This window comes from Mytilus californianus, unplaced genomic scaffold (assembly GCF_021869535.1).
Source record: "Mytilus californianus isolate M0D057914Y unplaced genomic scaffold, xbMytCali1.0.p SCAF_5, whole genome shotgun sequence".
Lineage (NCBI taxonomy): Eukaryota > Metazoa > Mollusca > Bivalvia > Mytilida > Mytilidae > Mytilus > Mytilus californianus.
In genome coordinates, this window is record NW_026262701.1 from 96,620,479 (window position 1) to 96,647,472 (window position 26,994).

General features: G+C 31.9%; 2 protein-coding genes across 3 annotated transcripts in view; one reads left to right on the top strand and one right to left on the bottom strand.

Annotated features, from left to right (window-relative positions):
• Positions 1-393: 393 nt before the first annotated feature.
• On the top strand, positions 394-9,486 carry LOC127700309 (N-alpha-acetyltransferase 50-like). The gene is made up of 5 exons (XM_052203723.1): positions 394-483; positions 3,884-4,020; positions 4,985-5,104; positions 5,333-5,399; positions 8,419-9,486. The coding sequence occupies exons 1-5, from the start codon at positions 476-478 to the stop codon at positions 8,588-8,590; spliced, it is 504 nt and encodes a 167-aa protein (XP_052059683.1). The 5' UTR covers positions 394-475; the 3' UTR covers positions 8,591-9,486.
• A 2,962-nt stretch (positions 9,487-12,448) lies between these two features.
• LOC127700307 (ammonium transporter Rh type A-like) overlaps positions 12,449-26,994 on the bottom strand; it is a 45,542-nt gene continuing 30,996 nt past the window's right edge. Inside the window, exons 7-11 of one of the 2 annotated variants that reach the window (XM_052203720.1) lie at positions 23,273-23,406; positions 21,690-21,841; positions 20,686-20,833; positions 20,274-20,333; positions 12,449-13,308 (exon numbers count right to left, since the gene is read on the bottom strand). In XM_052203720.1, coding sequence (XP_052059680.1) covers positions 20,300-20,333; positions 20,686-20,833; positions 21,690-21,841; positions 23,273-23,406 — 468 coding nt within the window. In that variant the 3' untranslated portion in view covers positions 12,449-13,308; positions 20,274-20,299. Of the gene's footprint in view, positions 13,309-19,135; positions 20,334-20,685; positions 20,834-21,689; positions 21,842-23,272; positions 23,407-26,994 lie in introns of those variants that run through there. The other variant, XM_052203719.1, reaches the window with a different exon arrangement.

Sequence of the window (26,994 nt, forward strand, 5' to 3'; positions counted from 1 at the left end):
TGTATAGCACAAGAATGTTCACATATTTTTATCTAAAACATTTACATGCGCATCCAAAAGTGGCAAAATAATCAGTTTATTGATGGTGGCCGCAAAATGGTACAGTAGAAGTAGAAGCAGAAGAACAGTTATTTTTAATAAAGTTTTGTTCATGTTTTGGCAATTATTTTTATTTATTGCCAATCATTTCACGTTTTATTCCTTATCGATAATTTCGCTGTATGCATATCTATACTATTCTTTGTCCTAACTTTTTATAAATACAGAAGTCATGGAATACAGATGGTCTTTTCTAACCGGAAAGTCTTCTGGCTTTTCACGTAATTGTTTTTATTATACAAGTGTTAATTTAAATCATTACAGCATTGAATTTTACCCAATAGAGGGGCCGATTCAAAACATTTATTGTTTATTTCCGGTTTTGGAGCGGGAACACATGTGAGCAGTTAGTTGATGTAAATCAAAAGTGTTTACAATGACAAGGTGCATATTTGTGATTTTTACTTTGACATGATTCTATATTAATGCTGCAATTTGTACTCTAAGTGTGTACTTAAATCGATGAGCTGATCGATATAGTTTTCAACCCCCCTTTTTATCTAGTACAGGCCTGCTTTATTAGGTATATACTGAGGACCACAGTGTCCAAACTGGACAATAATTGAATCATTCTCTTCCATAAAGAATTCCAAATGAGACATGAAAATACTATTTTGTACTAGAGATAAATGTTAAACACAATTCATGTCAATTGAAAGCAGAATCTAATAAGTGGATTCTATTTGTATTCCCTTTTGGGATTCTGAGTCCTCTTCTTGCTTTATAGTACAGTCCTCCCATGGGAGTGTAACTGGAGCAGTCATAGTTTCAATCTGTTTTTTTAAGTATGAACTGGATCTTTATGTTTGGTATTTGTTTATATTTATTGATTCCCAGAACATGATGCCTAAGCCATTCCCATATTCAAAGGAAGTCCTAATCTCCTGACCAAAATTTCCAAATCTCCTGATCTGAGTTTCACTTTCCATCACATGTATGTCTCTTTGAAATCAATATTCATGCATGAGGAAAAAGAATACACAAGAATAAGACAGCAACTCAATAATCAATTGACTAAGCTGCAATACAGTCTCGCCAATGAACAACAACAAGAATAAACCACTTCATAAGATACCATATAATACATTAATGTCGTATATAGTGCAGGAATCAAATTAGTAATTTTAAAAACAGTCGAAACTAATTGCTTTATAATTTACATTAAACTTGCAAATTGAGGTCATGCACACATACCGATATCAGACCCAGATGATTTTTATTTTTGGGTCAATATATTTTGAACAAGGATTTAATAAGGTCTGACAGCTAATAAGCAAATAAACACAAGGTTGATTTAGTCTTTATGGGGTGCCGATTTGTCTAGGTGCGATCTGTCTTGGTACCAAGTGTCTTTCTGGGGGGTTTGTCCTGGTGCCGATTTGTCTGAGTGCCGAACTGTCTAGAATTCACACAACATACCAATAGAATAGTCCAAATTCAAACCAGGGGAAACCTTATGTTATTAAACTATGAAATATGCCAAGACCACATACAAAAACTACTTCCGGTTCTAGGACCTGAGTCTCTGCTTCTTAAATCAGTGAGACGTTTGTCCTTGAGTCGATTTGTCTGAGTGCTGAACTGTCTAGAATTCACACAACATACCAATAGAATAGTCCAAATTCAAACCAGGGGAAACCTTATGTTATTAAACTATGAAATATGCCAAGACCACATACAACAACTACTTCAGGGTTCTAGGACCTGAGTCTGCTTCTTAAATCAGTGAGGCGATAAAGTTTGCATATTTAATGCACATTAAAACATATATTTTCTAAGTATGTTTACACAATGCAGCATACAATCTCATTCATCAATAAATCATTCTTCAAGTAAATTCTATTAAGTTATATTTTGCAGAATAATATAGTTGACCCTTATTTAATTATAAAGTTTAAACCTAGTTCAATCTTAATAGTAAATACTACATTTTAAAGGAACAAGTTTTTATTTCCAAATGTGGCAAAGTCAAAAAGGTAAAAATTAAGTAAACGGTCCCAAAATTATCTCCCTTGCATTTAGAGCAGTAAACTGTTTAAAAACAGTATGTAGTTACATTAAATATAATGCACCTACCTTAATAGTCTTTATATGAAGACTGTGGCTCTCTTAATGATTAAGCATTGTTAATGGACGAAACATTTGTATATATCAGTATATAGTGCCAGAGCACCTATATTTAGTAACAATAAACTATCCAGTAGAATTTAAGTTAAGAGACCAAAACCAATTAAATTTACATTTACTTAATTTGTTAATAAAAAGCAAAATGGCGTACTCCATAAAGTCGAAACAAGCAAAGCCTACGTAAAATTCCGAGATACAATATTTGGAAGCTCTCTAAATAGCAGCCATTTACAAACAAGAAGAATTTTTTAATATTTGCTTGAAAATACACCAAATTAAGGCTATACAATTGTTTAAAAACTTTAAAAGTATTATAAAGGAACAATCAATGTCCGTCTAGATTAATTTTCGTAAATATGAAACGGGAAATTGCCAGGACACAGTGTAAGTGAACTTGTGTATCTTTTATAGATATTTCGTTTGAAATTCCCGGCAAATACGTCAGAACTATAAAAATATGCGTCTCCGCTACAGGAGTATTGTCTTACTGAGTAGGGAGAGATTTTCTGATTTAGCCACCTTATCAGAAAATTGATTCAGACCCAGAATCCAAAAATGGATTATTATATTTGATCATTTTTGTAGCTGCTAGCAGAGACCAATATCCTTCATTTGAGTTAGTAAACAATATATGCATTTCTGGCATTGGAAATGGAACAAACAAGTGCAGCAAGATATGTCACTAACAGATATCACAACACCTCATTTGCTAGTGACATGATTAACCAATCTGAGATGATCTAGACCACTGACCAGGATGTTTTTACCTTTAAAAATAAGGAGATGTGGCATGATTGCCAATGAGGCAACTCCACCAGAGACCAAAATGACATAAAAATTAACAGGTATAGGTCACTGTATGGCCTTCTACAATGAGCAAAAACCATACCCCATAGTAAGCTAGTTCAAAAGGCCCCTAAATGACAAATGTAAAACAGTTCAAACTAGAAAATTAACGGCCTGATTTATGTATAAAACAATAAAAAAAAAACAAGTATGCTGTATATCACTATAGATTATTTACATTTGCATCCAAAAGTGGCAGAATAATCAGTTTAGTGATGAACCCCATAATGGTAGAAGACTATGTTGAAAATTGGTAGAAGGGAGACAACTCTTGATTTTTGTGAACAAGTTACACAAGTAAATCAATTTGTGACCAGCAAGAAGAATCAATAGTCTTGAAGTGATCAATGACCAAATCGTATTGATGATTGAATGAAATATATACAGCGGCCGCTTTGTTCCTCTGTAAATCTGAAATTTAAAACAATTTAGAGGGGGACCGAGCAATGGTTGGAGTTTTTATTTTTACAATACATTGCATAATAAGTATGTTACCAAATCACTGAACTGGCCCACAGTAAAATCCTTGCCAAAGGGGGGGTCGTTTGATTGAGGGTGTGTTTAAAATAAGTACGCAGCCATGTCACATTGGAATGAGAATAATGTGAAATCCTTTGCCTCTTGTAGAGAGAGTGCTACATCTTTGAAACAGGAAAGCTGTCATTGATTTAGAGCACAAGATGTTGTTTTGGATAAATTAGATTTCCTAGGTCATAAAGTAACACAAGTAAAGATTAAGAGGTATACATGTAACTACTTATGATATGATACAGCTGAAGTTATTAAATTTGATTGTATTTAATCTTTTCAGAGGTCATACAGAACTAGGGGACATAACTCCTCACAACATCAAGCAGCTTAAGTTATTGAATCAAGTGGTATTCCCTGTGACTTACAATGATAAGTTCTATAAAGATGTATTAGAGGTGGGAGAGCTGGCAAAACTTGGTAAGTATAATGCACTAGAATTACATTGATATTATGAAGATGTTCTAAAGGTTGAGAACTGACAAAACTCGTTCTATAAAGGTGTTCTAGTGGTGCAAGAACTGGCAAAACTTAAGTTCTATAAAGGTGTTCTAGTGGTGCAAGAACTGGCAAAACTTAATTCTATAAAGGTGTTCTAGTGGTGCAAGAACTGGCAAAACTTAAGTTCTATAAAGGTGTTCTAGTAGTGCAAGAACTGACAAAACTGAAGTATATACATATATTACATTATACTTTCAATGATTAGCCCTATATAAACAGGGATAATTCTAAATGTTTTAAAATGGTCCCCTATTCAAGCAATTAAATATTGGGAATTTTAGATCGAATAAGGAAATTTATGGAAATAACGTTAACTCAGCAAGACTTTTCTGTTTTTAAAATACTTTACTCTGTATAACATGTATAATATGTAGACTGTCATGACTATGTTATGAAAAAGAAATATTTTATGACAGGTTTTAATTGGTATCAATAAAGTTACCAAAGTAAATGACCAAGCTGCGATGTACATGGGCCATTTGAGCTTTTGCCATCATTTTGCATGAGATATTGTCTTAATTCATCTTCTCAGAAACCACTTAATCAGCAAAATAAGATCTACAATGAAATCAACATTACCAAAATTGTCAATTGACTCCTTGTAAATGACAATTGCAATTTTGGATATTTTCCTTGAAAACAACAAACAATGATTGGCTAGATATGATCTACATGACATTACTGCTGCATTAAACTTTAAAGATGAAAATTAAAATTAAAATGACAAATTTTTACCAGGTGAGCAAATCAATCTCTTAAGAGCCACTTGTTTGATTTTTAGTCGACTTGTTACAGGACTCTTTCTTTTATTTGATTTTCTAGGACATGTTTACAGTGCTGAATTGTGAGATTAATTTTCCTATTGTTTTTTTTTAATTTTTAGCATATTTTAATGACATTGTGGTTGGTGCTGTTTGTTGTCGTATTGATACATCTGATAACCAGAGGAGATTATACATAATGACACTGGGATGTCTGGCACCATACAGAAGATTACATATAGGTATATATACATTGTATAAAATATAGCAGGTAGAAATGTGAGGCTCACAAACCATTTCTACCTTATTTCACAAAGCGCACAGTTCAAATTTATATCTACATTTAATACTATTTATAATCATGGTTATAATTGTTATTCTGTAATGGTAAAAACTGAATAATTTTGACAAAAATTGTAAATAATTTAAACATACTGGATGACATTTTTGTTCCTGTTCATATTTTTCAGGAACAGTTATGTTAAAGCATGTGTTGAAGATCTGTGAGGAAGATGCAAATTTTGATAATGTATTTCTGTAAGTTTTTAGTTACAATATCATTTCCATAACATATTAGACACACTCAGAAAGAGTAATGCACCCTATGTGCATGATGGAAAAAATTTACATGATTTATTTTAGAAGTAGACAGAACAAATCATTTGTTTTAAACTCTTGTTTACAACTCATATACATTAACTTGAATCTTGTGTCAAAAGTGATAAAATTTTCAGCAAAGGCTATTGATAGTTTAAATTTTGAAATTGAAAGCATTTTGTTAAAAAAAAGATCTGTAGGTTCAGTTGAACATGCCGATATTCATCACACATTTGGGCAAGTGTCCCCTTTTTAGCTCACCTGGCCTGAAGCGCCAAGTGAGCTTTTCTTATCACTTGTCGTCCGTTGTCGTCTTCATTAACTTTTACAAAAATCTTCTCCTCTGAAACTACTGGACCAAATTTAACCAAACTTAGCCAAAATCATCATTCAGGTATCTAGTTTAAAAAATGTGTTCGATGATCGCACCTGCCAACCAAGATGGCCGACATGGCTAAAAATAGAACATAGGGGTAAAATGCAAGTTCTGTCAATTATTTTGAAAACCGTTATAAATAGAGAAAATCTGACCGGGGCATAAATGTTCAGAATGTTGAGCTCTACCTATTGTCAATATACGTCAAAACTGTCAGACGACTTCTTACAGGTGTTATTGCCCTTAAATGACAAATTTTACCATTTTTGTCTTGCCTGAGACAAAAGTTGCGGAAAGCGAGACATAGGGATTGGTTTTTCTGGCGACGGCATCAACAATTGTTAAGTTTTCTGCTTAATTTATTTGATAGGAACTACTTGTGATAGATCATTGATATTTAATATAAAGTTGCATCACTATCAGTACATATCAGTTTGAAAACTATTTTGAGACTCTGCCCCTAGGTCATGTCCAGTGACTATGAATTAATTAGACATTTTCAATGTTAAGTTTTTCTGCTCAAGTCAGTTTGATAAGAACTACTAATGATAGATCAATGATATTTTGTATAAAGTTGCATTACTATCAGTACATATCAGTTTGAAAACTATTTTGAGGCCCTGCCCCTAGGACATGGTCCATTGATTATGAATTCATTAGCAATTTTCAATGTTAAGTTTTTCAGCTTAAGTTATATTGATAGGAATTACTTACAATAAACAACGATATTTTCTATAAAGTTACATTACTGTCTACATTTCAGTTTGTCGACCATTTTCAGGCCCTGCCCACTAGATCATGGTCCAATGTTGCTGTCCATCAGATTGTCTTTTTCTGAATTTTGCCAATAGGCGAGACATATCTCTGTGTCAACAGTTTATTTTTCATTTTTGCCCATTATCTTGAAAACTTTAATAGATAGAGAGAAACTTTAAATTGCAAAAATGATCAGCTAGACAAGTTCTACTGCTTGATCGAAATTGTCAGTTGACTCCTTATTAGAGTTATTGCCCTTTAATGACGATTATTTATATTTTTGCTCTTTTGCCAAAAATTTTGTGTCTGTTTACAGTTACCCGGCCTACCCTGCTTTTGAGCGCTGACTCGAAGTCATTTTTTTCTCTGTTGTAAAGTGAAAATTTAACTGAACTTATGTCAAAATTAAAGTTAAGAGTTGCCAATAAAATAAATCAATTGCCTTATACATCCCAATGTTCACAATCGTGAATATGACAGCTGTTTTAAGGAAACTAGCAACTTGTGTGATAAAGTTTTTCCCCCAAGGAATAACCAAGGGGAATAATCCAATCATTGAAAATACAGGTAAACTCGGGCCATGCATGACTCAAAATCATGTTGCAAAAAATAATTGAAAAAATAAAATAAAATGGAAATACCAACCTACCTACCCGATTTTTTTTAATGATGTAACCTTAAAAAGACACATATTATTTTTGGCCTTATATCTTTAAAATTATAATAGATAGATAACAACTTAAATAAGCAAAAATGATCAGCAAGACAAAATCTACAATTAAGACAATATGGAGGAAATCTGGCGACGACTCCTACCGGAGTTATTGCCTTTTAATGACTATTTTTACCATTTTTTTTTTGCGTTTTGCCTTATATGAAAAAAATTGTAATAGATAAATAGACATTTAAATCACAAAAATTATCAGCTAGGTAAGAACTACTAACAAGTCAACTTTTGCCAATATAGTTAGTTAGTAGACTGTCACTTTTTATAGGAGTGATTGCCCTTAAATGAGATTTTTTTTTACCCTCTTTTGTTTTGAGCAAAAACTAAAGAAGATAGAGAAAAACTAAAGAGACTAAATGATCAGCAATACAAGATAGAAAAAAACAGAGAATTTTGTCATTAATTTTATTCTCGTCTACAATGTTGGAGAGTGTCCTTTGTTGAATATGCACATAGACCAAGGTGAACTTCAAGTACACAGGCTCTTAAGAGTCGATAGTAATAAGTACAAGATAAGACGTTTTATCGTAATATGCGCTTAAATATTTTGCTGAGTAAATGAGTATAACGATTATTAATGACATTAAAACAATTTTACAAGTATGAATCCTAAAAACGTTGAGTTGGTGCTATTTGATAGCCAGAAGAAAATTCTATATTGTAGATCCAGTTTCATTCGTAATTTATAATCAGCTTGAAAACTTTTGCTTTCTCAAAAATGAAAGCAGCATGATCAATTCCTAAGGAATTTAGTTTTTAGTCATCAAAATCATTGCTGTGTTAAACTTTTGCATTCCACATATTATTCTTCAACTCTTTTACAAAAACAGGTATGACGTTTCATAGTGTTCATACAGCATAACCTTTGATAGAAGTTTATTTATGTTGTGACATCTGGTATGAATTTGGCAATTTAAAGTTAAAAGATTACATCTTTCTAGTTGTAAAAAAATTGCAAAATTGCATTACAAAAAAATGTCCAGACCTTTGCGTGTACATACAGATTATGAGTTCATTCTTGTCTCAGGTAAACCAAACGTCATTATGAATCTGGATTTCTATTTATATGTTTTCATCAGAATCTTACTTTCTTTTTTCAGACATGTACAAGTAAATAATGAAGGAGCTATAAAATTTTACGAAAAATTTGGATTTGAAATCGTTGAAGAAAAAAAGAACTATTATAAAAGAATTGAACCTGCTGATGCTTATGTGTTACAAAAGACATTCAGAAAAAGTGGTGAACAAACAAAAGGAAAGGAGAAAAATTGAATGAAATTCTGAAATAATTGACCTTTGGAACTAGAAGTCTTTGTGTACTGATGACAAATCTTAAGACAAAACCAGAGAAACAAATTAATTGAAACATGAATCACTGTTGAAAAAATCTTGAACCTCAACCTAGTTATTGGTACATGCTCCCTGCTGAAGAAATGTTCTGTCTCTCTGGACTTGGCAATAAATATATATACTAAAAAAACTTCATGAATTATATAGGTCTTTTTGTATGTGAAATCATGGACACTTTCACTCATAAGTCTCAAAATGCATGTATCTTAAAACAAATGTATGCTACTTAAACAAACATCAGTCCAGCGATTATTTGTGGAACCCTCTCTTTGTACCAATTAAGTATAACATGTTTATGTAAAGGTTGCATATATTTGTTACAAAGTTATGTGCCATTATCTTTTTATATGCTTTGTGAAATAGTGTGCTGGGTGTTGAATTTTGGCATTAAATAGATTAAATTTATTGACTTTTAATTTGTTAAGTTTCCATTCAGGTTAAAATTGTCAATGTATATATGCCTCTATCTCTCTTAAATTCTTAAAGAGACTTACTGTTGACTTTAATAGTTCAGGTTTAAAATATAACATGTTTTAAAAGATTACTAAAGATTGTATATCTTGATCAAGAAAACTTGTATGCATTTTGTTTTTGAAAAATGCAAGATGTTTGTGAAAGGTTTTGTGATCATCATGAGAAAACTGTATATAATTGATGTATCGCTACTAAAAATATATACCATCACCTATACATAAATTTGTTTAACTTGGTATTCATGGAAACTTTTCTATTGATATTTTGTACTTGTGTTATTGTATATGACTTTAATTAATTGGTTTTTCACTTTTCATTGATTGAAAAATAAGCCTTAATGTGCATTTGTTTTTGTTTTTTCACATGCCAGTTAATGAGTTTAAACAAAAGCTTGTTCTCCCAGGAAGATCATTTGCCTTGTATGTCTTGTCTTGCCTGCAACGAAAGTCACAGAATGCAAGACAGACATAGGGATGTTCATCTGGTGGTGGTGGCATAAACTATTAAAATAAAGCTAATTATATTTCAGAAGGTATAAGACCTAGATGCTTCATACCTTGTATATGATGCCTTAAAATACAGAGTTTTAGTCTGTCATATGTTGGACATTAAGCAATCAATCAATCAATCTGTCATATGTTCATTGTCCTTGACCTCATTATCATGGTTCAGCCACCATTTAAAAAAAAATGTAGTTTGGTTTTATTTGTCATGTAAATTTCTCATTTGTTATGAGTTACAGGATAATAATATTTGGTATATTGGATCCTTGCAAGGAAAACATGTCCGTCAGTTAGGGTTTATCTGAACTCTACCTCATTTTATGGGTCAGGGATCAATGTTAAAGTAACATGATTCCATTTTGTAGGTCTGTTTCTCAGATACTATAAGCACTAAGTCAACTATATTTGGTGAAAAAAAAGGTTTCAGGATTCATTGGTGAATTTTAAGTTTTTTTTGTGCTTTGGTCTGTTTCTAAGATACTATAAGCAGTAGGTCAACAGTATCTAGTGTATGGAATAGTTGTAAGGTGTTCATGTCTGTCTGCAAAGTATTTTATCATCTTACTTTGACTTCATTCATAGGTTCATTGCATTGACAATTTTAAGTTTTCCTGGTTATTATAAAATTAAGAAGATGTGGTATGATTGCCAATGAGTCAACTCTCCACCAGAGACCAAAAAGTCACTAAATGACATAGTAGTTACCAACTACAGGTCATGAGCAAATCCCTTATCGCATAGTCAGCTATAAAAGGGTCTGAAATAACAAATGTAAAACAAATCAAATGAGAAAACTAACAGCCTGATATAGGTACAAAACAATGAATAGAAAAACAAATATGATATACAGCAACAATTGACAACCACTGAATTACAGGCTTCAGACTTTGGACAGGCACATATAAAATGTGGTGGGGTTAAACATGTGTTTTTCACATACTATAAGTAATGTTGACTATATTTGGTGTATTGAATTATTGTTAGGTGTACGTGTCTGTCTGGCAAGTATGAAATTACCTTGACCTCATTTTCATGGTTCAGTGGTGAATGTCCTGTTTTCACGGTAAGATTTGTTTCTATAAGCCCAAAGGAAATATTTTTGGTGTATGTAATTATGGTAAGGTGTACATATTGGTTAGACCAGGTCTCATCTGACCTTGACCTGATATTCATGGATCATTAATAGTTTTAAGTTTATGTAATATTTGTAGTAAAACCTTCATTTAAAAGACTTGAACCATGAAATCAATTGCTATATTATATAAGTAGAAGAGACATTTTAGCATGAGCTCTCTTGTTGATTTATGTTGCATGTATAGCTGTCCAAATAGATGCTACAACTATACAATAGAAATTTTGTCTAGCCTGCAGTAGGCAAGACAAAATCATTACTTCCAGCTGTAAGGGTGTCAACATCTTATCCTCTCTCTCACTTGGGTTTACAAAAAAATGTATCCATGAGGGGCTCTTGATGAGACATTGAATTGTTTCATATGACCTTGATCTGAACTTCATACTCCAGTGATCAGGTTAAATTTCCAGGATGAGATCTGGTCCTCGTTTTCTATACATCATGAGTCAACATTATTCTGTGTGGAGATTGGTAACAAGTTTTGAGGAGTAAACATGTTATTTGGCTTTGACATCAATTATAAAAATAGATATTCTAAGGTCAACATTGGGTTGCTTTTTGATTCACACATACCCCATATCCTCTTTAATTCATAAAAGAATAAGTGAAAGCTTGAAAACATTTCCCTTATAAAATTTGGACTTGATAAATGTATGATGATGGGTTTAGATTGCATCACACATCTTTGCAAAAACCTTCACCAGGAAATCAAAAGTTTTCAAACCAAATACATAAAACAGTATCAAAAAGATATAAGAAGATGTGGAGACAACTCTCCATCTCCATCCAAGTCACAATTCGTAAAAGTAAACCATTATAGGTCAAAGTACGGCCTTCAAGACAGAGCCTTGGCTCACACCAAACAGCAAGCTATAAAGGGCCCCAAAAATGACTAGTGTTAAACCATTCAAACAGGAAAACCAACGGTCTTATCTATATAAAAAACGAGAAACACGTATGAACCACATCAACAAACGACAACCACTGAACATCAGGTTCCTGACTCAATCAAAAGACATATTAACAAAAACAAGTGAACATACACTGAACGAATAAATTTAATCTATGACACAATGTTAATACAAAATTAATAAAACAAGGGGGTTAGATGTAAAACAATATCAGAAAGACAACCATAACCTTGGACAAAATGCCGCCAAATAAAATAACGTACACAGGTAATTAAAAATAATTTTGTTGTAAGGTATACATGGAGTACGGAAATAATTTTGCTGTTCCTAGTACGAGAACAAAAGTGAAAATTTATTGTCACACTCAATACTTATCAAAGGTGGTATCAACCTGTAAAAGAACCAACACAGAAGATCCAAACCATGCCAATTCTAATGCACTAAGCATTACCAAGCAGATGTTCTTTTCAACAAGTCAGTTAATAAGCAGCAGATCTTATCCCACTGTGTGGAAACAGTGTTTAACTTGCCCCAGTTAATGATGATACCAAATTAAGTGTGCCTTACACTTGTTTCTTTGAAAATTTCAACAAGTACACTCGAGACAGTCACTTATTTAAGTTTAAAGGTCATGCTGAACCCATTTCTATGAAAATATATCTTTTACTTCACATATAATATTGGTTTGAGATGATTTTAGTGGTGAAATATAATATATTCCTAAGAATGAACCTTATATAAAAATAAACAAACACAATCATGAAATAAAAACATTGTTTTATGGATTCTTGCACAATCTATATATATTTTATAGTGGTATATGTTAACTTCGACATATTAAAGAGTTAATAATTCCAGTTTTGGCATTGTATCCAAATCTTCTATTTCTGTTGTTATTGGCTCTAAATCTGGCATTGTATCTGTATCACTGTCATTTAAATGTTTATTTTCATGCATCTTATCCTTTAAGAGCTTTACACAGAAGCCATCTTTATGAACATTTGAAGTATAAAATACAACTTTATTTAAGCTACTATAAAATACCAAAACACCAAGCTTAGCATTTTCTGGAGATAAACCCATACATATATAATAAATCAAAACCTGAATTAGTCCACTCACAAGATATTTCTGTTCATATTCTTCTTGAGATTTAGCTGTTGAAAGTTTAAAATCATATATCAATGTTGGCTGCATGAAGTCTATAAGAAGATTAGGTCTAAGCATTGTAAAATGTTCGTTTTTTATTTTATGACCAAAGGTGAAGGACACATGCTGTAATTGCATGTAACGAACAATATTCCATGCAACTGATCCTGCATGTTTCATACCAGCAAAATACTCTACAACATTTCTAGGCTTTTTACAAAATTCTTCATATAAAGATTTGAATTCTTCAATTAATTTTCTATCTTCCTTGCAATTAATAGCAGCTTGGTTGATGCAGTCTTCAAAAATTTTCCCATGTACAAACTTATGCTTAGGAGTTTCTCCCTGTGGTATATTAAATGGTGGAGTCTTGGCTTCCACTAAATTTTCATACTGTCTGTAAATATCTAACAAAGGTGGTTTCAATTGTTTCTTGAAAAATGTGATGAACTGGCTGGTATCCATTCTTATCTGAAAAAAAAAGATAAATCGCCATGTCTTTGTATGTGGAGGCAATTCTAAATGGCTATATAATTTTTTTTTATTAAATTTCGTAATTCACAACAAAATTTTGAATGCATAAATATGAAAAAGCATTTTATTTGTATGACATTTTGAAAAAGATGTTCTTCAACTGAATTTTTGTTTATGTTTTATTTGGTTTCTAATGTAAAAATCAAAATTCAATATTATAACATCTTATAATATCATACATATGTTATGTACTCTGGTTTTGTGTGTCTCTGATAATGATAAGTAATTAATTGACATAAAAAATATATTTACATAAGTTTCTAAAACAACTTACATAGCCAAAATTTGCCAAGAATAACTTGAATTATGAAAATTTAAAATTTTGTAATTTACTGTTGTGTGTTGATTATCATGCAATTTTTGCTTTGCATCACGGTGCGGAGCTTAATTAGTTTCAGTCGATATACACACCATCTTGAAATAATTACTTATCACATATATATTCTGATTGGTTGCTTTATGATGCGGCTGAGATACAGCAACAGCTATTGGCTTAAATGAGATAAAGAATTACAGACTTTTCTCATCTCAGGATCAGACATCAAATGCCGGAAAATTAACTATGTGTATTTCAGTTCCGATCAACTGTCATTAATTCATGTTCTTTTTATTATGCATATATTGCACACTGAAATTCAATATTGAAATATCAATTATTAATACATGTTTATTTGCTTTGTTAATCTGCAATATGCACGATTTGTTTTGCTAAACAATGTTCCTATACAATGTTCACAAAAATGCATTATCTGTATTTTATAACTTCTGCCAATCTATGCACACCTCCAGAGAGGCACACCTCTAGAGTCGTGTCTATTTGTAAATGTTTTAATTGTCAACAAGTAAAGTGAACAAAATTTTAAAAGCATGGGTGTATAACGCACACTCTTATAAACAACATCATTTTCAATGAAACTAAATATTTATTGCTGTTTACAATTATATGTTATTGCAGTCAGTGGGCCCCCACTTATGAAAAATTCTGGATCCGCCGCTGTACAATGATGTACACAATGATTTGTATGGTAATTTACTTATCTAGTAAGAAATAGTATGATTTAAATTACTAACCAGTTCTCAACTGAAGATAAAACGAAAGTTGAAACAGGAAGTATATTTTCTAATGTCCCAACTCGATGCCGAACAACTCTATAAATACGGAATTTGGTTGCATGATTTTTACCGATGACGGCTACCGGACATTGTAGCGAATTTGTTCAGTAAATAATGTTGTTTTATCAATTACCAAATTAATCCATAATAACACACACCCATAAAAAATACACTATATATACCTTTGGGGGACGACCACTTGACTTTCGGGTGGGGATGGAGACAGAAGGACTGGATTTTAAAAATGCATGAATATCCTGCTGAGAGCTCAGTGTAAATAGATAAATAAACTCAATAATCGCCATAGATATTTTTGGCCAAGGCAGGACGAAAAGGAATGTTCTATAAACTCAGTCAATCACCATAGATAATTTTGGCCAAGGCAGGACGAAAAGGAATGTTCTATAAACTCAATCACCATAGATAATTTTGCCCAAGGCAGGACGAAAAGGAATGTTCTATAAACTCAATCACCATAGATAATTTTGCCCAAGGCAGGACGAAAAGGAATGTTCTATAAACTCAATCACCATAGATAATTTTGCCCAAGGCAGGACGAAAAGGAATGTTCTACAACACAAAATGCAAGAAATAATTGTGTACAAAAGTGAAAATAAATTGAATGCCGACGGTAAAAAAATAAGCATGCGTAACAACAGATGAAAATGAATAGTCAATCCGCAAAAAAAATCCCCAAGGCCCCCTCCTCAGAATATTAAATGGTCGTCCCCTTACTTAATTGACTTTATCACAGACAAATGCCAATAAAATTACGGTAAAAAAAATTAAAATGTGCACAGTGAATATTGATACCACATAAATTCTTGAGATAAACGGGTTAAGAATCGGGAAGAAATGTCAATGATAACTATGCAAGCATAAATTTAACAGTAAGAGACGGAAACCCTTTCGGCGTGTATAACAGACGGACGCCGAAGATAGATGATCTAGAACACATCGTTTGACAGGTTGTTCAATTTGCGATATATATATATTTATATATATATATTAAATGACTGAATAATAGCCAACGATAAATCTTACGGGTCGATGGATCATAAAATTATGATACAGTACACTACAAAATATTATATATAATAAGTCTAAAAGGGTACAACATCACCAAAAAATAATTAAATCATGAACAAATTTTAGATATTTCGGATAACTAATATCCTTCATCAGTAAGATGTAAAATGAATCTTATCTTGAAATGTGGTATAGTCAAACTGAAATAAAAATCTTGAATGCTATACAAATTATCAATAATCAATACGCTGGTATTTTTTTTCAATATTGATGTTTGAGAGGAGGAATACATTTCTTAAAACTGTAAGAGTCCAAAACGGAAGCCTGGGTTACTGGAAACAAATGATGGTAGGGAAAACGAGTGACACATTCTATTTTTGCTTTTTTTTATCTATGCCCTCTGGGGAAACTGTCCTAAGCTTTCTTATCCAAAACCTTTCCCGAGCAAGTCTGTCGGCCCTTGACCAACCCTCGTTGTGGTCTATGATAGTGATGGTAAGGTTTTTGAGATCAGCTTTGGCGTGCCCAGGTGATCTCAAATGACGACTTACGGGGAGGTCTGGCTTGCAGGTGTAGTCACTTCGATGACCATTCATGCGTTTCAGTGTTGAATGGCTGCTCTGTCTCGCCAACATACTGCATGCCACATCGACACTGAAGAAGGTATACAACATTCTGGGTTTTGCAAGTTACATTGCAAAATATAGTGTACACAGACCCGGTGGAGTATATATATATATATATATATAATTCGTCTAAATAACAGCCCAACAATGTTAGATCTGTAAATTTGCGGAAGCAAATTTTTGTTCTTCCCTGGCCGGGATTCGAACACATGCTACTGAGATATCGTGGCACCAAATCGCCTTGCACTATGCCTGGCGCGCTAGACCCCTCGACCACCTAGGCTCGATAAAAATATATATATAAGTTCCTTGACAAACTAGCTTCTTTGAGCGTGCATCTATTATGCAGGTGAAATCGGATGCAGATAAGAAACTTTTGCAGCTCATTGTACATTGAATGTTTGCTGCTTGATAAATAAATTTAAAATTTGAATAAAGTTCAAGATTATTTATTGTTTAAGTAAGTTTACAACGTCCATTGGCCAATATTATAGAAATGTTAAGAACGATGCTACATAATTAATTGTTCGTTTTCGTTCCTGCATCTTTTCTCGTCTTTCATTTAGACCATCAAGTTATAAAGTATGGAGCTGGTGGATCCAAAAGTTTCTCTTCTCCTTCTCGCCGTGGTGTACTCAGTGTTCACTTCTATGATTTGAAAAGTAACATTATCAAAAGGATATTTCTTTGAGCGAAGATGCTCAAAGAAACATAAAGTTTGTCTAGCGAAATATTGCGTTTATTTTTTATCGCATTGTTAATATTTTTAACATTTTCATATTTACATACTAATAGTGTGTTAAAATTACATTGTTAGGCAATTTATATGTATATACATGATATATATCAAATACATTTCATATATCCGATAATGTACATATATTGATTTTATCCTGCAATTTTTACCCGGCACTTGAGACTTAAGTTGTTTACTTAAGAATTAAATGCTTCTTTTTGTAAATTTATTGGGGTGTAAAAGCGTTGACCGAAGTACATTTTGTATAGCGCACGGTCAACGCTTTTACGACCTTATAAAATTACTAAAAGAAACATTCAATACTTATAATTACATTTTTTTGCTAGGATCACGAAAACACGATTTCTGTCAAGTTTTTCTTTTATTTACCTGTGCACTTTATTGTGAAAGCTCGTGTCATCATGAATGTTACATTTCGTTTTGAAATGAATGTTAATTTCAGAATGACGCGAAATTGCTCTTAGCTATATATATATAATCAAAATAACGTATTATAATGAATTATACATGTAATGTAATTATATCCAAATATATGAGTCTGATTTTTCATAGAAATCAGCATAGTTTAAACGCGGGCCGCTAAGAGGAACCAAAAATGAACTGTTACACAAAAAGAAATATTCATATTACCACTTGGTCAACATGGAAGCGGGGTAACAAAAGACTTTATTTGTACTTGGTACAAAGCCAACAATTATTTGTGTACCTTTTATTTGTACAATAGTTGGTGGATTGCAGGATAAAACGTATTCTATGCTAATTTTCACTGTTTACATTTTTGTAACAGTCTTCCGGACCATATCAGGAAGGAGAACACTGAGTTTTTTTTCAGCTCAAAGTCTTATACAGTCCTGTAATGGCAGCGCCTGCATTTGGAGTATATATCTCCCAGTTGAAACGATATTCCAGAGCTTGCATTTCATATTATGACTTGATTAAATTACGGTTGCTGCTTACAAGGAAGCTATTAAACCAACTTGAAGGATTCCAAATGGTGAAGTTGAATGTAAAGTCGTTGAATAATCCTTCGAGAAATTTTACGGACGCCATCACGAGTTGGTTTAACGTTGTAGACTTTATGTTTCACAGATGATGACGAATATGTTCCAATTGTCGTCCTCTTTTCTTCGAATGTGACATCACCGAATTATAGACTTATCGCCTATCCAGAGACAAAATGAGATTTTTGCATTTTTATGAAGTATACATAGATTCAAAACACCCTGACAAGTTATTTTACTAGATTCTTCAAAATAACAGAAATATGGTCATTTTAGCTAGCTTCGATTGTCTAAATAAAATTTCATTTTTGTCTCAATTTTTCACATGTATGTTCATCTACTATAGTTGCTATGTCATATTGGTTTTTTTTATAGGGGAGGGGGAGGAGAGGTTCAAGTCTTTTTAATTTTTCAAAATGTAATTGTATATAGCTTTGATAACTAAATAACTGAAGAATTTCATAGCAACAATGTACCGAAATCTGCAATCAAAATAATAATGACTTAACATTTTTTTCTTTCATAAGGAAAACTACATCAATGCTAAGAAAGTGAATACCAAGATATATAATAATAAACTATCAAGGAGCTGTGTATTATTTAATATGCTTTCTAATGTTCATCTATTATCTTATTGTGAATACATTTTGAATTCTGCCAAAGTGATTTAATCAAAGATCTGTTAATGCAGAGTAAGATGAAAAGTCAAAAAGCATGATCAATAATATTAGGGCATATGTAGGTGAAAGGGATGTAAGAAAATTTGCGACAATACATACAACTTGTTTATGTAGTTATAAGAAAGTCATAGATAGAAAAACATCAAAAAAACTAGGAATAACCACGGAATGAGACACTTTTTGGGTCCTTAATGGGCAGGTATATCTTGCTTGATTTACATGTATCGGTATATGTCCATACATATGTTCATATTTTCTTTTACTATGTGAAACAATGAGACTTGGTGTTCATGTTGCAATCTGATTCGGGAAAGTTATAATTTTCGGCACTTTATTTTCTAAATAATGTCTCGCAATGGTGATATAATTTTAACCATTTTGTATAATCGAAAACATATTAATGATTCAGGAGAAATTGATATACGCTATGAAATCTAAAAGATAAAATGTGTGAATTTAGATTTGGTGCTTCCTTTTTTCTACTGTTGTACCGACTTTTGACTGCAATATTATCTGCATAGCAAATTGTGTCAAGTGGGTAGCATTATAAAGCCAACAACTACTAATACATATTTCATTTTTTTTATCAGTGCAACTTACGTAACAGTAAATTATATAAAAAAAGATAATATTCCTATATGTATATAACATAAATACATATATTTCATGATATATTATATGTAATAATGCAAAAAAAAAATACAAATAATTGTGTAAAAAGGTATATTATTACAAGTAGAATATAACTTTTCTTTTTATTTACACACACACACACACACACATACAGTTTGCTTATGTCATACACATTTTCAACTAACAATAGTTCATTTTTAAACAACCGACTTTGTATCAGGAATTTGTTAAAAAGGATAAAAAAAAACCTCCTAGGTAAGACAAACTTTTAACCCTGTTTGTACAAACCTTGTGGAAAGACCATGGTTTGTTTTTTTTTTGGTTTTTTTTTTAGGCTGTTACAAATTTTCATTGCACAATTTTGCTATACAAATTTTTACTGTGAATTTCAAAGTTAGATATACCTAGTCCAAATGATTATTTAAGAATTGAGTTCTTCTTATATAACCGGCCCACATTTTGTATGAAGCGCTGCGCTTCATTTTAGAAATGCGTGCACGGTCAACGCTTTTACAACCTTATAACATTATAAAAAGAAGCATTCAATTAATTCTTAAATCTACATTTTTAATGCCACAACCATGAAATTAAGAGTTATATCAAGCTTTTTGTTTCTACTCGTCACAGCAAAAAATTAAAATAGCCTTTCAAGATGTCATAATTATTTGGACTACGTCTCACTATCTTTGTGAAGGTGTTACAGTTGGATCTACTTTAGACTGATTCCATGTCCATTATCGAGTTAGCTAAGTTGTTATAACGAGTTATCTAAGTCTTTATAACGACTTAAAAATAAAATTACACCCTGATATTAACCGGCTTCCGTAGAGATAAGATTCATTTAAAAAAATGTAATTGCTTACGTTGCAAGAAGAAAGAATATTCTTATAAAAATAATTCACCATTAGAACATTAAAAAAACTGTTATTTTACACAAGTAGATTAAGAAAAATTGAAGAAACAAAATACGTGCAATATCAATATAATAAAGCAAAAAACAAATAAAAACATGCCCAAGTCCATGCATCAACGACCTAGCAAAGTAAAGATAAAATAGGTGTACTTATTATATATTTGTCTTTGATGCTCTCAGCTGAATTTCGTTTCATCTGACATAAGATTGCTGAAAAGAAATACAAACTCAATTCTGGTGATGGATTTCATTATCATAAATAAATATACATGTAAATTAATTTGTACAAACATATAAGAGGTAAAAAAGGATATAAATTATCTCTTCATAAAAATACAAATATAAAAAAATATAAAATCGAATATAAAAATATAAATGCGTATACATTATAAGTAAATTTTTTCTGAAACATAGATGCGACTTTGAAATTGGATTTGAGTATATGTATATCAATATTATGCACTTTAATAAAATCTGGCGTATAAAGCCTAAGGAATAAAGTTTGGAGTATAAAGTCAAAAGTATTAAGTCTGACGTTTAAATCCACTGTTAAATTCCTTACATTTGAGTATCGTCATTACTTTTCCCACTTTCATACTTTGATTTCGGAAGTCCAGGGAAGCCTTCTTCTGCAACGTTCCAATTATGATTATCATCAAAGAACTTTTCTCCTTCAGGACTGTCCCAAATTGGTAGCTTCATTATAAACCCTGATGACAATATGTTAATAAAGTATAAACCAAAATATATAATGTCAGCGGATTTTTGGTTGCACATATAATTTTAGTCTAGTTGTTTTCTTCTTAGAATACCCTTTTCAGTCTTTTTGTTTTTAAAAGTGTATATTATTGAACACAAACTTAATTATATATACTGATTTGCGTAAAAAAAAACCTAAAAATGATGGCAAATAGCTCTATATTGAAAAATAAGGGTCTAAGTAAACGGTATAACTTAGTGACAGACTTTCAACAAAATCTGAACTTTATTTTTGCGCCTGTCCCAAGTCAGGAGCCTCTGGCCTTTGCTAATCTTGTAGGTTTTTTAATTTTGGTTCTTCTATATGTTTTGGAGTTTAGTGTGAAGTCCATTTTCGCAGAACTAGCACACATTTTTGTTTAGGGGCCAGCTGAAGCCCGCTCCCCGTGCAGGATTTTCTCGCTGTGTTGAAGACCCATTGGTGGCCTTTTGGTCGGGTTGTTGTCTCTTTGACAAAATCTTCGTTTCCATTCTCAATTTTATTCAATGTTTTTGTCGTGCTCTGCTTCATCAAGGATTTGTATAGTAAGACAAAACTATACAAATCCTTGGCTTCATTTATGTCCCATATTTATTGCATAACTAAACAATGTTGTTTTTTTATATTGGTTTATATGTTCTTTGTAATACATACCATTTGCTTGTTATCGATATATGCATATAGCAGTCACAGAGAATTAGTTACTCATTTGTTAATTTTGTCCGTATACCAGGTAGGGTCTGGTATTTTTTTTTTGGATACATAAATCCCGAAGGCGTTTAATTGAAAGAAGAAATAAGTGATATCGTAATGAAAATATAGCTTACCAGTAATTATTCCGCCAACAATGGCAATAGCTATGGTGATAACTAAGGCAAGCATCTGGTATCCACCTTGTACTGTAGCTGATCGGTCTGAACCCGGCATCACACTTCCTGTAGAGTTTGATGCAGCCATCTCAGGGAAAATCTCATAGAGACTGTTTGAAGAAAGTATATAGATTTATATTATTACAGAATATCAATCGTGTTACCACTAGTCAAGGATTTGTATAGTGGGATCTCACTATACAAATCCTTGTGCTAGTATAGAAAGAATGTATTTCTAGTTTAAAACAGAATTCTATTGGAAGACACGGCCTTTTTGGACTTTTTGGTTATATGAATTAATAAATCAATCGAGGGCGTGAGATAGTTTTATTTTTAGTAAATTTTCTGTTTTAGATATGATATGCACGAGACAATAGTTTCAGAATAGTTTTGCCATTATCTGAAATTTCCAGAAACCTCTCTGATTAAATAGACAAAATGTGTCGTTAGTATTAATATCTAAGACTACATACAGCTAGAACAAGACATATGTACATAATTACGATCATCCGCATGTCGTAAAATGAAATGATACTGCCTCAAATTACTTATACTTTATATAACTTCCCTTTTAGTTCTACCCATTAAGATTTGTTGTAATTGTGCTCGGATTTTGCTTTTTTAAATTTGTAGATATTTATTTTCAAAAAGAGGAAAATAAGTCTAACCACAGTGAGAACTTTCTTTCAGTGAAGAAATTAGAACTAGGCTAAAACGAAGCTCTCACGAGTCATGGTGTGTTAAAACAAAGAGGTGCAACATTAAATAATTTATAGGTTAGGTCAGGTTACAGCAAATCAAACAAAGAACAATCTGAAAAGAGTTCGTTAAAGGTTATATGGATCGGGGCGTTGAGTAAAATTTATTAAATCTTCTGACATGTCAAAATGAACATTCCTTGGAAAAACTGCACAGTTTTGGGAAACGGTATTCATTAATGCAAAACACAACCAGTAGATTGGTTTGTAAGTAAAAAAAAATAAAACAACATTTTAAAAATTACATGCGTCCGAAGCGCTTTTCTGGATTTTCCTTTCATCAGGAACGCTCAAAACCGAATATTTTGAAAGCCAAAGATGTATAAGAACACAAACAGTTGATGAGCTTTATGACCAAAAAGGACATGAAAATAATAGCAAAATCCATCTAAGGTCAACTTTGCCTGAGATGGTTGAAACCTTAGTCTCTAAATAATTTCTAACTTTATAATCGGACAATTTTAGAAAGGTTTGTTACAAATCAAGTCAGTACCGAAGTGCTGATTGCTGAGCTGATGATTCCCTCGGGGACTGATAATCCACCAACAGAGGTATCAACCAAGTGCTGTAAAAAACGTATCATTCAAGAACTCACACAACTAGTTGGACATTGTTAAGGCTGGTGTGCCTCAGGGTTCAATATTTGGAATTCTTCTTGCTCTTTATTGTATGACATTGTAGATAACACCGATGCATTTATTAAACATCCTTCACTGATTATGAAAATATATCCAAACATATCAATGTTTCTAACATTTCCATAAATCTAAAATAACTCCTTACCTGGTTCCCCATTCCTCTTTAGATGAGAGAGCTGCCATAACAGCACCTGCTACTGCAGCCAGAATTCCAGGCAAGCCATGGAGGTTATGAACACCACAGGTGTCATGAAGCTTAATTTTGCTAGCTAGACATGGCTGTAAATAAATATATACGACAATTTTTACTGCTTGCTAAAATCATTATCAATACTAAAAACGCCTATAAGATTATAGAGCTGTTAATTTTAGGTTTACAGACGCCTTTGAGATTGCTTGTTCGTCGGTTTGGTGGTTTACGTTCACAAAATTAATTTTCCGAGTTCGCGTTAGCGCAGTCACAGTCGGATAACTGATATTTGCGACTATAAAATGAGTGCAATAACAACTTAAACAAGTAGCCCATGTAGCCTTCACAAATACGCACATATTTCGCCATACTTTGAGGCTTTTTATATAATACTGGTCAAGACTAGATGATAGTCGTGACCATGACCGTTAAACGTTAATGTGTGTTTTATTATGAGTACACATGTTAATTGGCGGTGACCTCGAACGGATATTAAAATACGAGAAAATAGGCACTATCTACAATTACGTTGAAATGTAACAATAATAAAAAAGTTATTGTTACGATGGACACTAATTGCCGGAATGCTAGGTTGGGTTAGGAACCGATTTATTACGAATGTAAAAAAATTATTTGTGTCTACGCATGTGCAAGAATATGTAACATTTCCAAGCGAGATAACCCAATCTGTTTATTTTGGACAGTAGATAATTAACGATAACTCTTAACTCCTTCCAATAGATGTCGTTGCATTTACTAATCTTGTTAAATACAACAGAGACATGTCTCTGATAAAAATTAATTAGCGTCTTCACGGGAATTATAAATTACGATACTGGAGTTAGTGGTCTTTAAAAGGAATATGATATTGAGATCAAAACCTCGTCGAGATTATAAATCAATGTACGAAGGGGAAATTATTTTGAAAAATTAGGGAAAAAATCCATAATTTTTGTTAATAGATCTTGAATGATATTTTTTTTAACAAACAGTCATAAAAGTATCTCATGAGTTTTGATGTTCATATATCTTAAAAAATACAATTTAGGAGGTTATATGACATCCTTGTTACCAAGAAATTTAATATTTTTATTTGTCCTTATGCAACAGAGCTGACGACAAAATTGGTACCGAACCGTAGCTTATTGCAGTTTAATCACAATTAGTAATGAAATAATTATATGGCATAATATCAGCTGTATTTTTTATAAACATATTAACACCAGCAAACACAAGTTTGTCCTGCTTTCTAACAAAAGGTATATACATTCATTCATTTCAGTACAATCATTCATTTATGCCTTGGACAAATAAGTTTGCTTTAAACTGATGCTATATCTATGTCTTTGAAGAAATAACTTACAAGCTAGATGTTTTTCACTTTTTAAATGTTTTATGTAAAAAAGGCTAAACATATCTCAACCATCTTTAGTTAGGTAAGGCGTAAGCAGACACAAAGGTTCAATAAATCAAATTTAGACAATTGGTGAAAATTAAAGATATAAATTCTTAGACTAAATAATTGAAGAATAAGTCATTCAACAGTTAAAATATATTTTTATTGATATTGATAAGTAGAGCTCTCTCTCTGATTGATAAGTGAAGATTTATCAATTGTAATAACTAAAGACATCATCATGAAGCGAGTTGGGTCGCAAGCGCTTTTATAGTGGGTCTCCCTTTTTTACCCATCTTAAATTTTCTAACGGCTATCAGTGCGATTTAATACTAACAGTATTTATATCTGATGTCCCTCTGTCCTTATTTTCAACAGTGCAAGAAAGGTTTAAAATTTGCCTGAATTATGTCACGGATAAAAATTCACAGGACAATAAGGGACGACATCAAAAGTTCAATGTAGGATAAACAAACTTAATTCACGTAGTTTTTTTCACTGACCCCCACCCCCTCTTAACTTAATTTGGGAAAAATTGATTGACCAATACAGATATATGTAAAATCGATGTCAAATAAACAAAACTTGCAGCAATTTTTACCCCCCCCCCCCCCTAAATAAATCGCCTTTAAAAAAAAGCAATTTACATTGTTCATGAACAATTGATTATAAAAACTTGGGAAACATTTTTCTTGTTTGAGATTATTTTCCAAACAGCAAGAAAGATCGAAAATTTAAATTAAAAAAAAATCAGGGACACAAATTCGTCGGACAAAACTAAATTAATAAATATAAGTTAGTTTTTATGAGTCGTGGCATATGCACCAGACAAAGGGTGTTTTGAAATACAAGGAAAACCCAACATATCAACGAAGAAGGGCCTCTTTTGCTGTGCATAAGATTAAAACTTGTCACCAGGTCTTCAGCAATCGGCTTTTTAATATTCATTTACAATGGCAACACATTCATCATTATAACAGAAACAACATTCAAAGTGTTGTAAGCGTTACATTTTTTCACACAAGAACATTTTGAACAGTGTATTTCTAAAATGACCGAGAGACAACTTACATGTGTTTTGTATTGCACCATTAAGTAATTAAAAAAAAATATATATAGAAAATGACAAATTAAAAGAAGAAATAAAAAAATAAAAGCTGCAAATTAAACTATCTATACATAGATAACACTAATCAATTTACTTCCATGGTCAAACTAAAGAGCGAGGAACACGATTCCCTTAAAAAGAGTTATTTTAAATATTTTTTGCATTAGTTTTCGAGTTCTCAAATTTGTTTTAATAGTTCCACCACATTGATGTAATGTCATTACAGGATGATACTTCCACAACAAACCGTGAATGTAAATTTACATTCATTTACATATGTCACCAATTAACACAAGTTGTATTGTATCAGATTCAATTTAATAAAACAAACAGTGGCATCCTGTTGAGCATATATAAGACATCGTAATTGGAGATAGGAAAGACAATCAAGCGACAGGGTGCATGCTGATAATAAAATTCTTTTTGACAATATATCAATTTCGAACTTTTTTGATATACCACCTTTTCATTTTCTTTAAATATTATCGAAATACAAATGATGAAAAAATGTTTTACGGGTGAAAAAAAAAAATTATTAAACAGCGAATAGTTTATTATTATTTAAATGTAAATGTATACTTTATCATTTATCATTAAATACGTTTCACCAAATATGAATAAAAAATATCTTTATAGTCTCTATTTTATGAAATTATACGAACTATGAACTATGATGAACAAGAACCCTTATAGTAAAACTCCATTATGTCCTTTGAACAGATGAGCTATCCCGACGAATACAATTTAATATAATTAAATATAATTTTATTTTGTATTCAATATTTATCGTTTTATTTGAACAATAAAAAATAGCCACAGTGAACACTTTGAATTTGAACTTATTATGTATTATTTCATTTATTTAAGAATAACCAGAATTTATTTTACATGTATAACAGTATAATCTCGCTAATGTACGTTGTTTTCGTGTATTTGTGTTGGTTATCTTTTTCAAAGACAACTTTTCAAAACGCCGGAGACCTAAGAATTTCTTAATTTAAACTGACTTTTCTGACATCAAAATGTAGCTTATTGACAGGAGTATTCAACAGTATGTGTTAATAGTATTTCCTCCGCATAATAAGTGTGCTTCAATTTTTTTAGTTATTGCTGTCTCGTTTCTTTTGAGGTAATTCATCGATATTTACTGATGTGAGTAAGGGAATTTAGATA